The following is a 13,105-nucleotide window of genomic DNA, read 5'->3' on the forward strand; positions in this document are numbered from 1 at the left end:
TGTAGAGTGCGGGCCGCTTTTCCGCTCTCGTGTCCTGTAGAACAAGTACAAGTACAATTAGTAGATTAATAGTTAATGGTATTAGCAGGGGTGGGTTTTTCGTCCACTCCCTTGTCGCTGGTGGGGGCGGGGTTGGATTGGATCGTCTCTTTCTTGGCTGTGTTGCCTTCGTCGTGTTGTATTTCTTCTCTCAATCCTCCCTCGCTTGGCTAAATCTGTAACATAGTAATAACATAATCTAGGACAAGGATGTAGGTAGTAAACAAGCATGCACATATATACATGTGTTGTGGTGTGTGTGCATAGTATTAAGTGGTGTGGTGTAGTGAGTTGGTGTCAGTTTAAGAGCGAGGGCGGTTTTGGGCCCCCGGCCTCCTGGCCCTGTGCCTGAACAGAATGTGTTTCGGTGTGGGGTATTTGGTGTATAGGTCGACGTCATAGCGTCCTATTCCACTGACTAGTGGGTTGACCTTACTACCCCATGACTTCTTGTACATTCGGAGTGTTTGCTTTCGTATGTGTTGCCTTATCGAGCTGACTTTCACAATTGCGCGTAGGTGGCGTATTGGTGTGTCATACGGGAGTATAGCCGCTGCTCGAATGCATTTGTTTTGTATTAGTTCCAGCTTATCCAGGTTCCTCATAGCAGTGTAGCCCCAGGCGGGAGCTGCGTACGTTATTATCGGCCTAATTAGGGCCTTGTACATGTTTATTGCTACTCGCTTGTTAATACTGGATCTTTTATTCAGTATCGGATAGAGCTGTGACAGTCGTGCGTTTGTTTTCCGCTGGATGTCTTTAATGTGATATAGCATGGTTAGTTTTCTATCTAGGACTACTCCTAGATATTTGACCTTGTCGTGCCATGCTATATCTCGATTAAATAGTTTGAGCGGTTTTATGTTGGCTGGCCTATGTGTGCGTCTGTTCTTCCTAGTAAACATCACAGCTTGGCATTTGTCAACGTTGACCTTGATACGCCATTTGGTTAGCCAGGGCTCGAGAGTTCGCAGTGCTACTTGTAGTCTCTTTCGGGTGCATGCTAGCTGAAAGTGTTGTACTGTGTTAGCAGTGTCATCCGCGTAGAGGTGCGTGGTAGTGAGTTCCGCTGTCGGCATGTCATTCGTAAATAGAATGAACAGGATTGGTCCTATTAGTGACCCCTGGGCTACGCCCGCCATGATCGGTCGCGTGCTTGACAGTGTGTTATGAACATCTACTTGGAACTCTCGGCCTTCCAGGTATGATTTAATTAATCTTATGTACCCTGGGTGGAATTCGAGGTCTATTAATTTCGCTAATAGGCCTTCGTGCCAGACTTTATCGAATGCCTTCTGGATATCAAGGAATACCGTGCCTGTGTCTCTCCGCTTGTTTAGTCCGATGGTCGCTTGTTCTAGGACCCGGGTAAGCAGTTGCGGGGCGGAGCGGGCGTTTCTAAAGCCGAATTGTTCGTTTCGAATGATTCCTCTTTCCTTGATATCTGCTATGAGCCTTTTCAGCAGTATTTTCTCGAATACTTTGCTGAGGGCGTCCAGGAGACTGATGGGCCTGTAATTGTTAGGGTTGGATTTGTCCTTGCCTGGTTTGTCGAATACAAGGATTCTCGCCTTTTTCCACTGTTCCGGATAATACTGCAATTGGAGCATTGCATTGTATATTTTAGTGAGTAGTGCGAGGGCTTTCGGGGTTAGCTTTTTGAGTATTATGTTCTGAATCTCATCTGGGCCGGGTGCCTTCTTCGGGTTAAGGTGACCTATTATCCACTTAATTTCGTGGATATTAGTCTTCTTAACCTCGGGCTTAGGTGCGTTTGTTAGGAATTCCGCTACCTTGGCCTCTGTTTGCCTAATGAAGGCGGGGTCCGACGGTTCGTCATTTGGCTTAAAGGCCTCTTCGAGTGAGTCGGCTATCACCTCTGCTTTATCTTGATTTTCATATACTGGTCCGTTAGGTCCCTTAATTGTTGGGATCACGTGTGGTTCTCGCGTGAAATATCTCGCTAAGTTCCACACCGGTCTGGTATTTGTGTCAAACATACTCAGTTTGTTATTCCAGATCCGAGACCTATACTCCATTATTTCGGTTTCGATTTCGACCCTGAGTTTATTTTTACGTATCCGGTCTTCATCGCGGTGGTGTCGGGCCCAGTTGCGCTTGTGTCTGTTGCGCTGGCGTATTAGATCTTTAATGTGGGCCGGTATTTCAATGTTAGTGTTTTGTCTAGGTTTGTGTACCGGGATGCTCGCAGTTGTGGCTGCCTGGATCGCATTTACGAGTGTTTTTAGGGATTCATCCGTTTGGGCTGGGTTTACTATTTGTATGTCCTCAGTCCCCTGTAGGAGTGAATCGAGTTTTCTTTCAAATTTACCCCATTTGGCTGCTTTATAGTTGAGTCGGCGCTTGGGGTTATTCTCATATTCCTCCGGGTTCGCTTCCAGTGTAAATATTACTGGTTGATGCCTCGACCCTAGGTCGTTAATGACCTTTATGGTGTGTCTTTGAGGAATATTTCGCAGTAGGGCGATGTCCAATATGTCGTCGACCTGTTCGTTTGGTGCTAGGAACGTGGGTTCACTGGGGGCTGTTACCACATAGTCCTGGGATAGCATGTGGTTGTACAGCCTTTCGCCGTCTGCGTTAGGTTTCAGGGACCCCCAGCTGGCGTGTTTCGAATTTAGGTCGCCTCCTAGGATCGTGTTTCGATTTTTCGGCAGTCACCTCGTTCTGCACGCCAATTTATACTGTAAGTCGGTGTGACGTCACTGTCCAGCGCTGCACTCTACCGCGTTGACTGCAGACGAAGACACATGGCGCGCAGTTCAAGAAAGGAGACCACAGCACCTAAACCAAACCAAACCAAACCAAACCAAACCAAACCAAACCAAACCAAACCAAACCAAACCAAACCAAACCAAACCAAACCAAACCAAACCAAACCAAACCAAACCAAACCAAACCAAACCAAACCGCATGGTGCAACAGCCCCGAAGGGCCTTGGCCTACCAAGCGACCGCTGCTCAGCCCGAAGGCCTGCAGATTATGAGGTTTATGTGGTGAGCACGACGAATCCTCTCAGCCGTTATTCTTGGCTTTCTAGACCGAGGCCGCTATCTCACCAACTGTAATCACATAGGCTGAGTGGACTCTGAACCAGCCTTCAGGTCCAGGTAAAAATCCCTGACCTGGTCGGGAATCGAACCCGGGGACTCTGGGTAAGTGGCAGGCACGCTACTCCTACACCACCACAACACCTACTCAACACAAATACAAATTTAAATGTTGTGTGACCAATATCTAGCCAATTCTCACGCTTTCTTGGTGGCATAAATCACGCTCTGAGGAGAGCGTTTAATTGGGCACAATTTGCAGACAAGAGATGGTTCATAGTCTGATCTTCACCGCAGGCGAATCTCCACTTTCTCATCTTGGTCTCTGATCTGCCAACTCTGGAGCGCAGGCTGTTGAGTGCCTTCCATGTTGATCAACATTCCTCGCGACCTGAAGGGAGGCTTTCAGAAGGTACCATCCATCAGCAAGGAACAATATTCTTCGGAAACTATCGGGTATAACTTTGCCACAGAAAATAAAGGCTTTTATCTATCTATCTATCTATCTATCTATCTATCTATCTATCTATCTATCTATCTATCTATCTATCTGTCTATCTATCTAAGTAGCTGTATCTGAAACGCCATAAATTTACTATAAATTTTAAAGATGGTTCATTGAGGCTTTCTGTTGAACGAAGGAAGCTTTTTCTTGACCTAAGTCTTCGGGTTGCTGGTTGATATCCATATAGGGTGTGGGTCCTCGAGTTCAATGCGTTAAATTTCTCTAGCCTGGCTGCAGACTAACGACTTATATCTGGAGGTAGGATACCTGCTAGACAATACACTTTTTCAGGTGGTGTAGACCTTTAACAACCTGTAATGAGTCTACACGGCTCATTTAAGGCAACATCCACTTAATCAACTTGGCTGGATCTGTACCATACGGGACAGGCGTGTTCTGCGGCTGAATAGCAAAGGTCTATAGCTGAGTTCTTAATGTGCTAGGTTGCGTCCCCCGGGTTGTACCCGATAGTTTCCGAATAATATTGTTTCTTGCTGATACGTTCCTTTTGGTGTTCAAGACGCGTTTTCTGTAGGTGAGTGCTCAATTTACTCCTAGATACGTGGGAGTGACGCAATGTTTTAGTTGTGTACCTTTCTAGGTCATCAGTAGTTTTCTTGACGCTGGCCTGCTTTTGAGGTGGAAAACGCAGATTTTGTTTATGACGGATTCGGTTTCAGCTGATTCTCCTGGTAATAATAATCACCTAGATCTTGCACATCATGAGAGTGTTCTCTTCAGTATATTCAAAACTTCCCTCATGAACTGCTAGAGCGGGATCATCTGGATAAATAAAATTCTTCATTCCTTGCGGACGGGGCTGATCATTAGTGTAGATGTTAAAGAGTATAATAGCTAGCATACTTCTTTGAGTTAGGCCATTCTTCATATTGTTCCATCTGCTAACCTTGAAAATCAACAAAAACCTTCTGTTCTGCAGAAAGCACTTAATAATTCGGGTTTATAGTCCTTAGTTATTCTATAGAGTTCACTTAGCAGTATACCTTGGTTTATTGTGTCGTCGGCTGATATTAGCCCAATACAAACTACCCCAGTGACTCTGATGTTTTCATGGCCATCTTGCCCGGCTCCGTGGCTAAATGGATAGCATGCTATCACTTGGTCAAGTGGGTCCCGGATTCGATTCCCGGCCGGTCGGGGATTTTAACCTTTATTGGTCAATTCCGATGCCTCGGAGGCTGGGTGTGTGTATGTGGCGTCTTCATAATTAGAATTCATCATAGGTAGGGCCTATCATCACAGATGCGCAGGTCGCCTTTACGGCGTCAACTCGAAAGACCTGTACCAGCCCCCTTTGGAGGTCACACGCCATTAATTGATTAATTAATAGCTGTCTTCTGTATGCTGCGTGAGGTGCAGTATTTGGGAAGTACAACTTCTTCCTGGTCGAAAATCTGCTTGTTGTGGAATGAGCAATGGTTCTACCGTTTCAGACAGCCTATCCAAAATAATTCATTCTAATATACAACCTGTGAATGAAGTTATAACCGTCGATCCGGAAACACTGGCGACACGCAACGCTGCACCTGCATAGCAGCAGGTTTTGACCACCTGCTCCCAACGTTGTTCAGTTGAGCATCGTGTGTGTGTCGTGTAAGACCTCTGACACAGTGCGTGTTTAGTGCGTTGGTTCTGAACTGCGAATAGGAACATAAACGACCAAAAGATCAATGTACAGTTTTGTTGTAAGCTTGGTAAGTCACCGGTAGAAACGCATGCGATGCTGGTACGTGTTTATGAAGATCAAGCACTGTCCTTGAAGTGTGTGTACGAGTAGTTCACCCGTTTTAAGGAGGCCGGGAAAGTGTTTCTGACAACTCCCGTAGCGGAAGACCGGCGACCGCCATCGGTGACGAAAACATTGAGAAGGTGAGGACATTAATCACGAACCATTGGAGATTAACTGTGCGAATGATAGCGGATGAACTGCAGATACTGTGAATCCGTGCAACTAATCGTTACCCAGAAGTTACGGAAGAGGAAAGCGTGTTCTCGTCTTGTGCCACATCACTTGACTGACGATCAGAAGCAGGCGCGTTTAGAGGCTTCACAGAATTTTGTCGAAACGGCGGATGCGACAACAAATTTCTTGAACTGTATTGTCGCTGAGGATGAAACCTGGTGTCTCAGGTACGACCCTGAAACGAAACGGCAAAGCATGGAATGGCGTTCTCCGGGATCCCCTCGTCGGGAAAAGGTCAGAGCCGGAAAGTCACGCATCAAAACGATGCTCATCACCTTTTTCGATAGTCAAGGCATTATCCACAAGGAATTTCTATCTGAGGGAACGACGTTCAATTCTGCACGGTACGTTGAAATTTTCACCCGTTCCATGAAACGTCTACGCAGGGTACGACTCCAGTACGCACAATAAGGTCCATATGGTTTTTTGTCCATGACAACGTTCGCCACACACAGCCAATATCGTCAAACAGTTCATGGCCAAAAAGGGGGGGGGGTGCAACTTGAATATCCCCCATACATCGCCAGATCTCAATCCTCCAGACTTCTTCCTATTCCCACGACTGAAACTCGCTTTGAAAGGAAAGCGGTTTTACGATATTCCTGACATCCAACCAAACGTGACGAGGCTTTTGTACACCATCCCAAAGAAGCCTTCTTGCAAAGTTTTCCAGGACATGTATCGCCGATCTCAGCAGTGCATACTTATGGGAGGGGACTATTTCGAAGTACAGTAAGGTCACTGTCGTGCATTGTTCATCTATGTTGATAGTACAGGACTATTCACCGAACTTTATTGTCACAGGCTGTATCATTGCAGATAGCACTGGTGTCCAGTTCTTGGGATCACTTGCATTCTTGCCAGAGTTGAGTATTCCAATGCTCTGGCTTTTCTCCACAGTTTATGTATTTTTCAAATGTTGATGTAATTGCTGAATAAATCCAATAGCCACTGTTTACTAGCATGAAAATATCTTTTGAGTTGTTCGATGCAGATATCACTGAGACCTGCTGCCTTATTATTTCTGCTGTTATTAAGCGTTCTAGTAAGTTCTTCCTGAGCGAGGTGGTGAGAAAGATTGCTGCTTTCCTGGTAACACAATATTTCTGATTTTGCCTTTGGTTTGACCGTAGCTTTAATCCAAGGTCTTAGTTGTATCGTTACGGAGATTCCTGAGTAACCTCTAGGTGTAGTAAATGCTTCTTCCCATATCTAGGTTGCTCCTCCATTGGTTGAGTTTGGATTCAGAAATGGAGGAAATGTGTTGCCCGCTTGAGATGGTTTCGTCACTGAAAAGGTTGATTTGGAAAATGTATTCATATTATTCATTCAATGCAGTGGTGTTTAAGAAGTAAATCCTTGAATGTAAGTGTTCCTATAACCTCTACAATCTGTCTCACAATGTTTGAGAGTCGGAGTATGCAATCTGTGCGATGTTTGGTTTTAGTAACGCACTCCCTACATGAACATCACAAAAATAAACATTGCTCAACTTACATAGTTTAGAGGAAATTTAACAAGTTTAACTATGACGTTTTTGCTTATTATTAGCAATATTATTTGAGTACTACAGTTGGGCCCACGAGAGTTGAAGTCTGACGTTTAGCGCCCCCGGCGAGAAAGAGTTGACTATCGCCGCTCGAAAATGGTCTGTTGCTATGGCAACGGTAACATAGATGCGACATTTAAGAACGCTATCAGCACGCGGGTTGGCTTGATCTCAGTCGCTTTTGTGATATTATTCGGAGTAGTACTGTGTTAGCTGCGTTAGTTGTTGCTGGTTTATGTAATAATTTAAGTGTTTGTTTCCTGAATATTATTTTTGTTGTTAGTTTATTATTTGTAAGTTGTCCGATTCGTTGGCTGAACGGTCAGCGTACTGGCCTTCGGTTCAGAGCGTCCCTGGTTCGATTCCCGGCCGGGTCGGGGATTTTAACCGTAATTGGTTAATTCCAATGGCACGGGGGCTGCGTGTATGTGTTGTCTTCATCATCATTTCATCCTCATCACGACGCGCAGGTCGCCTATGGAAATCACATAGAAAGACCTGCACCTGACGAACCGAACCCGTCCTGGGATATCCCGGCACTAAAAGCCATACGACATTTCATTTCATTTTTGTAAGTTAATCAGTGGCTACTAGTACAGTTCTATTCTCTATTTGATATGTACACTTGTTGAGGTTATTGTCAGTTTAGTGAATATGACATCTCATATTCATCGGCAATGACGTGTTCTGTCTTAAATGCCGTAATTATTAGCATGAGCTTAAGAACGGGTCAAAGTTTATTGAATTGCATTAGGCCAACATAGTTGATTAAATATTCAGCCTGTATGAAAGAGTGATATTCCGCAGAGTGAGGTAATATGACAACGCAGCGTACTTCGTAGTTACTGCTTTAGCCGCTCAAATGTCACATTTCAACTCTCGTGGTCCTAACTATATGTTACATCTCCAAGACACAGGGAGGCAAGTCACTTGACGGAAGAGTTTGCGGGAAACGACGATCCTTTTCGCAAACATTGTTCCTTGAGCCGCATAGCTCAGTGTTTGCTGATCCGAAGCACATGTGTTCAGTTTGCTTTTTTGCTTGTTCTAAGTTAATTGTGAATAAAAATAATACACAACATTTATCATTTATATAATTTAATTAGTTGGAAGTGCAGACGTCCGTTCAGTACCGGTATACTGTATATACGTGTGTGTGAGAGAGAAATAAAGAGAGATAAAGAGAGGGAAAGTGCCGTAATTGTAAACCATTTGTGAACCAGACCAGCCTGTGCTTAAACATAAAAAAGGGAAAATCACTAACGAGTGGCGAGAAGACATGTGTGTTAAATGAGTGTTCCAAATTTCGTGAAGAGAATCCTGGAAGTACTCTGGAAGAAGGTCGATGTAACAGGTATTTCTAAGGCAAGAATTTACCTTCTTAGGATAGAACTTACCTAAGAAAACACTTAAAGCGACAAATTTAAGTTAAAAATACGATAATTTTACGGAAGACATTATCCGTAAAAAATTAACGAATTCTTTTTAAGAAATGAAATACCAATTCTTAATAAAATATTAGATTCAGTTAATAGTGACGATACATAGCCTACATTTTCTCGTGCAAATCTTCCATACTTTTGAAAATTATGAACTTCACTTAAGTGTCACGAAATCGCCAGTGGACGCTTATTGGAAAGAATGAAATAATGTTGTCGAGAATAAAGTATTGCAAAAAACCTGACAGGTCCAGGAGGGGTCATCTCCTCAAAGAAATACGGATTAAGTAAGGAGGAGGTTGTAAGTGCTTTCCGTTGGATTTTTTCCAGTTTTCCTACCAAACAGTCCTGGTGTGGGTCTCATACTCTGGAACCGTACTCTAATTGGGGTCTTGCCAGAGACTTGTACGCCCTCCGCTTTATTATTTATTTGTGTCTTTATTAAGTGGCGAAGTTAGGGCTCTTGGCCCTCTCTTACACTTAACCACATACAATTTTTTTATTTTTACAGCATTCATTTAAAATATCATGGTAATCAATTATAGTTATTGAGATAAGGTAAGTGAGTCATAAAAAGAATAACAATAATACAATTAATGAAGATTACTACTGATGAAAAATTATGGGATAAATAGAGAGTGGATAATATAAAAAATATATCAACTTAATGCCTAAATAATATATCTACTAACTAGCTTCAAGGAAAACTTATTCTAATATAAGGCAAACATAAATTAACTGAATATTGCTATGTTACAATCTCAGTATACTAAAATCGAAGTTACTATGTAATCTATTTCTAGGAACACTACATAGCCTTAAATGTGAGGAGTAAGAACATAAATGGGATAGCCGAAGAAACTTAAATCTAGTATGTCATTTTTGGTTTCATTTACACGTCATTCACATTCATTCGAGTCAACTGTATTTACTCTGGAGGAATTTACGGTAGGCTGTTTTAAATGTCCTAGACGAGCAATACTTTTTAACATCTTCCGGGATTGTATTCCATTACCTCGAAGCAGAAACAACGAATGAATGGCTGTAGGTATTTGTCCGATGTGGAGCTATTTCAAATAGTGATCCCAACGAGTGTTAATGAAGAAAGAAGCCCAAATCGGACGATAGATACTCGTAGATGGACTGTTTGTAGAAAGCAACTGATAGAGGAGAGTCATTTGCTGGGTTTTTCTACGGTCATTTAAACGTCCTTACTACATCCCTAAGTACCCCCATAACCATGTGAAGACATCTGTAACCTTTCTTTAAAACCTCAGTGAAGATCATCCCTTATATTAATACCTAAATTCCTGACCTGGCTGGAAACTGGACAGAGACACTCTGCTGACCATTCGCCAAGGAGATGGACTTTTTATCATAATCCTTAATTTTTTAAATTGTGTGTATTTTTTCTGTTTAATTCATGTATTCCTCTTTTTAATATTTTACGAAAAACAGTTCGGTTTCCGTTAGGAGTATGAACAATATCATGATTTAGTCTTTGGTAGTGTCGAACTCGAATTTATCACACAAAGCCATAATCTGTCACCAAAGTTTGACCGTGAATTTCACGCAGGAGCGAAGATTGAATGAATCTGACTTAGTTTTGCTCGTGTGGCAAACTGATTGTTTCTTAACTAGTCCAATATTTATGTTGACAGTGAACCATGGAACAGTACCTCACCACGTACCGGAAGGACTATGTCTGGCCCTACGTGAAAACCTTACCAATCTCGTAAGTACCAACACAACACACTTCTAGATATATTTTTGTATTATCTCACGTAAATGACGGAGCAGCTTGAAAAGTATTTCTCAAGTTTCATAAAAAGCAATGCTTTGATAGATCATGGGTGGAATTGGTTAGTAGCATGTGTTTAGGGTTGTTCAATTGGAACATGGACAGAACTGGAAACACTGAATGTAACTGATGGGGCATCCAAGAGGAGGAAACACTGCATGTTCATCTATTTTATTCAAGAGCCAAAGGAAAGCCGAACGTATTTCCTCTGGGTGATTATCGACAAAAGACTAGTGTTTCGAGAATGTTGAAAGCTTTGGGGTGGGAAGACTTGGGCCCTGTTTCATAAAATATCTTTCACTAATATTATTAGTAAGAAACCAATAATATTAACTAATAATATTAGTATTATGTTTCATAGAGTTATTAGCTAATAATATTAGTAGCCTAATTAGTTTATGGGTAAAATTATTAGTAGATATTCCTAATAATATTAGTAAATTGTTTCATAGACATAATGACTAATAAATGTTACTCATATTATTAGGATTATTTCCATGAGTGTATTTTGAATCATAATTCATATTATTAGTGAAACCAAAATGAGTGGTATTTCAATATTTTGGCATAAAATCGTGAAAATAACTGAAATGGTCGACTCTGATTCAAATAGTGATAAGGAACGAGTGTAGGTATTCACCGTTCAATAAAGGTTACGTCAAAAACAGCCTGTACTGGCATGTAACAAGCATATGAATACAATGGGAGATTTAGGTTCGATTAGAGAACTTTTGATTATTTGCTTGATAGGATTGGTAATAGAACGTTCCACTGCAAGGAATTAAGCATAACATTAAAATAGCAGCTTCGCATTGCACTCCACTGGTTGGTAGTGATACACAATATAATTGTGTTTCTCTAGTGCAGTTCTGCTCGGACACTCCAGGTATCCTTTAAAATCTTGGCTTATATCATCAATAAACCAAGATGATGGTGGTGATGATTATTGCTTTAAGAGGAAGTAGGCTACAATTAGGCAACCATCATCTATGATAACACTTATCAGATAGAAAAATGGAAAGGATCCGACATTTTGAAAATGAAGGTATCGGACAAAGAAAGAGAAGTGACACGAAAGGCGTGAAAATGAAAGAATCTCTCGGCCTCGCAACCTAATACTGTCAGGGTCGGAAAAGAACAAGAGTTGAACAAGGGAGGTCGGAGAGGTAGATGAAAATGAGCCTGGCACAAGTAAGTTGAAGCAATGGCAGGACACAGTAGGGATATAAACAGCTCGACTATGTGGTAGGCCTATGTTCCGAGCTGTTAGTGGAAAGATGGCGTGGAATAACATTAGTAGACAATCTCTAAATGAAGTAATAAAACATGAGATTGAGTTAGTTGAAAGAAAATATGGTAACCGGATTTTTCTTGTGAGTGTTGCTTATTGATGACGTTGACAGCTTCATGTCTTGGTGCAAGACTTGTTCTTAAACACAGCCATGCGTCTTATATATTTCCTCTAAATATATAGATGTCCAACCCTTGTCCCCTTTCCCTACGGTGTTTGGGTATGAAGTGAGATGAGTCTTCGTAGCGAGTTTTTACGACCGGATATCTTTCATGATGTCAACCTAATAAGATGAGTTAATGAGATGAAATGAATGACATGATATATGATAGTAAGAATGAAGAGGATGAAATCCGGCGCCGGTACATAGCCCACTCCTCTCGAATAGTTCGAGACTTAACGTCCCCATCCGACGAACGATTGACCATCAACAGCGTTATATGCCCTCACACCATATAAGACCAAAAACGGCTTCCTACGCCGTGGCATAAAATGCCTCCTTGAATTGTGTTCTCTACCTACCTTATGTACGTTGTCTAGCGACAGTGACTCTATGCATATAATCTTGGTGACAGCACGTTGGGTTGTCATATCCCAATTCATGTTTTCCGATGGTTTTTCGTTCATAACTCACCAACGAAAGCGAAAATGAAAAATCCGGCTTCGAGGTGCATTCGGACCCCCTTCCATCTACCTATGTTCAAAATTTCAGATCTCAGTGCTGTAGATTTTGATGTAGATGTTGATTCCCATAGGGAACCTAAAATATTTGTCCCGAATGAGTAAATTTATAATACCAATATAATGGTCCGTTATTGGTATTATTGGTGGCCCGCCCCCTCCTCTCCCGAGGAGCGGGAATGAACCAACCACGTGATGATGATGGTTTATGCCTCCACGGGGCGTCACGGACATTCTCTTCAACCCTACGTCACGCCTCACTATTTTTGCGGCTGGGTGGCCCTCTTCTTGTCGCCGTCTCAGCCGGCCCAAGAACAATCCAATTGGCAGACGCCTCGTTGGCTGTCGCCTTCTCCATGTATACCTGCATTATCAAGGGCGTGGACAACTCCTACTCCCCCACTGCCATCCGAGATGAACTTCGCAGTCAGGGCACCTATGTAGACGCCATTCTCCGCCTCCAGGATAGCTTCTATGGTCACCCGTCTCCCGACGTGGTGGCTTTCTTTCGATCTCCAGGACCACCGGCCGGCATCATTGCACATGGTGTCGCTCTTGGTGACACCGAATGTGAAGCGGTTCCTACTCCAGATCATATCCTCCAGCAACTGGTCTCCCTCCCTGATTTTCCTTTTCGCCCTCACTTCAATCCGCCCTGCACATCACTCCCTACTACTACTACTACTACTACTACTCTCACCACTACGGCCCACACTTCCTCCCCTTCTCTCATAATTACTACTAC

The 13,105-nt window shown here is 42.6% G+C and overlaps 1 protein-coding gene across 1 annotated transcript in view; it reads left to right on the top strand.

The window, feature by feature from the left end:
• The first annotated feature begins 10,050 nt into the window (after nucleotides 1-10,050).
• Nucleotides 10,051-13,105, top strand: part of LOC136877136 (uncharacterized) — a 68,041-nt gene continuing 64,986 nt past the window's right edge. The window contains exon 1 of the mRNA XM_067150947.2: nucleotides 10,051-10,322. Coding sequence (XP_067007048.2) covers nucleotides 10,255-10,322 — 68 coding nt within the window. The 5' untranslated portion in view covers nucleotides 10,051-10,254. The remainder of the gene's footprint in view (nucleotides 10,323-13,105) is intronic.

This window comes from Anabrus simplex, chromosome 7, assembly GCF_040414725.1.
Source record: "Anabrus simplex isolate iqAnaSimp1 chromosome 7, ASM4041472v1, whole genome shotgun sequence".
NCBI classification, from domain to species: domain Eukaryota; kingdom Metazoa; phylum Arthropoda; class Insecta; order Orthoptera; family Tettigoniidae; genus Anabrus; species Anabrus simplex.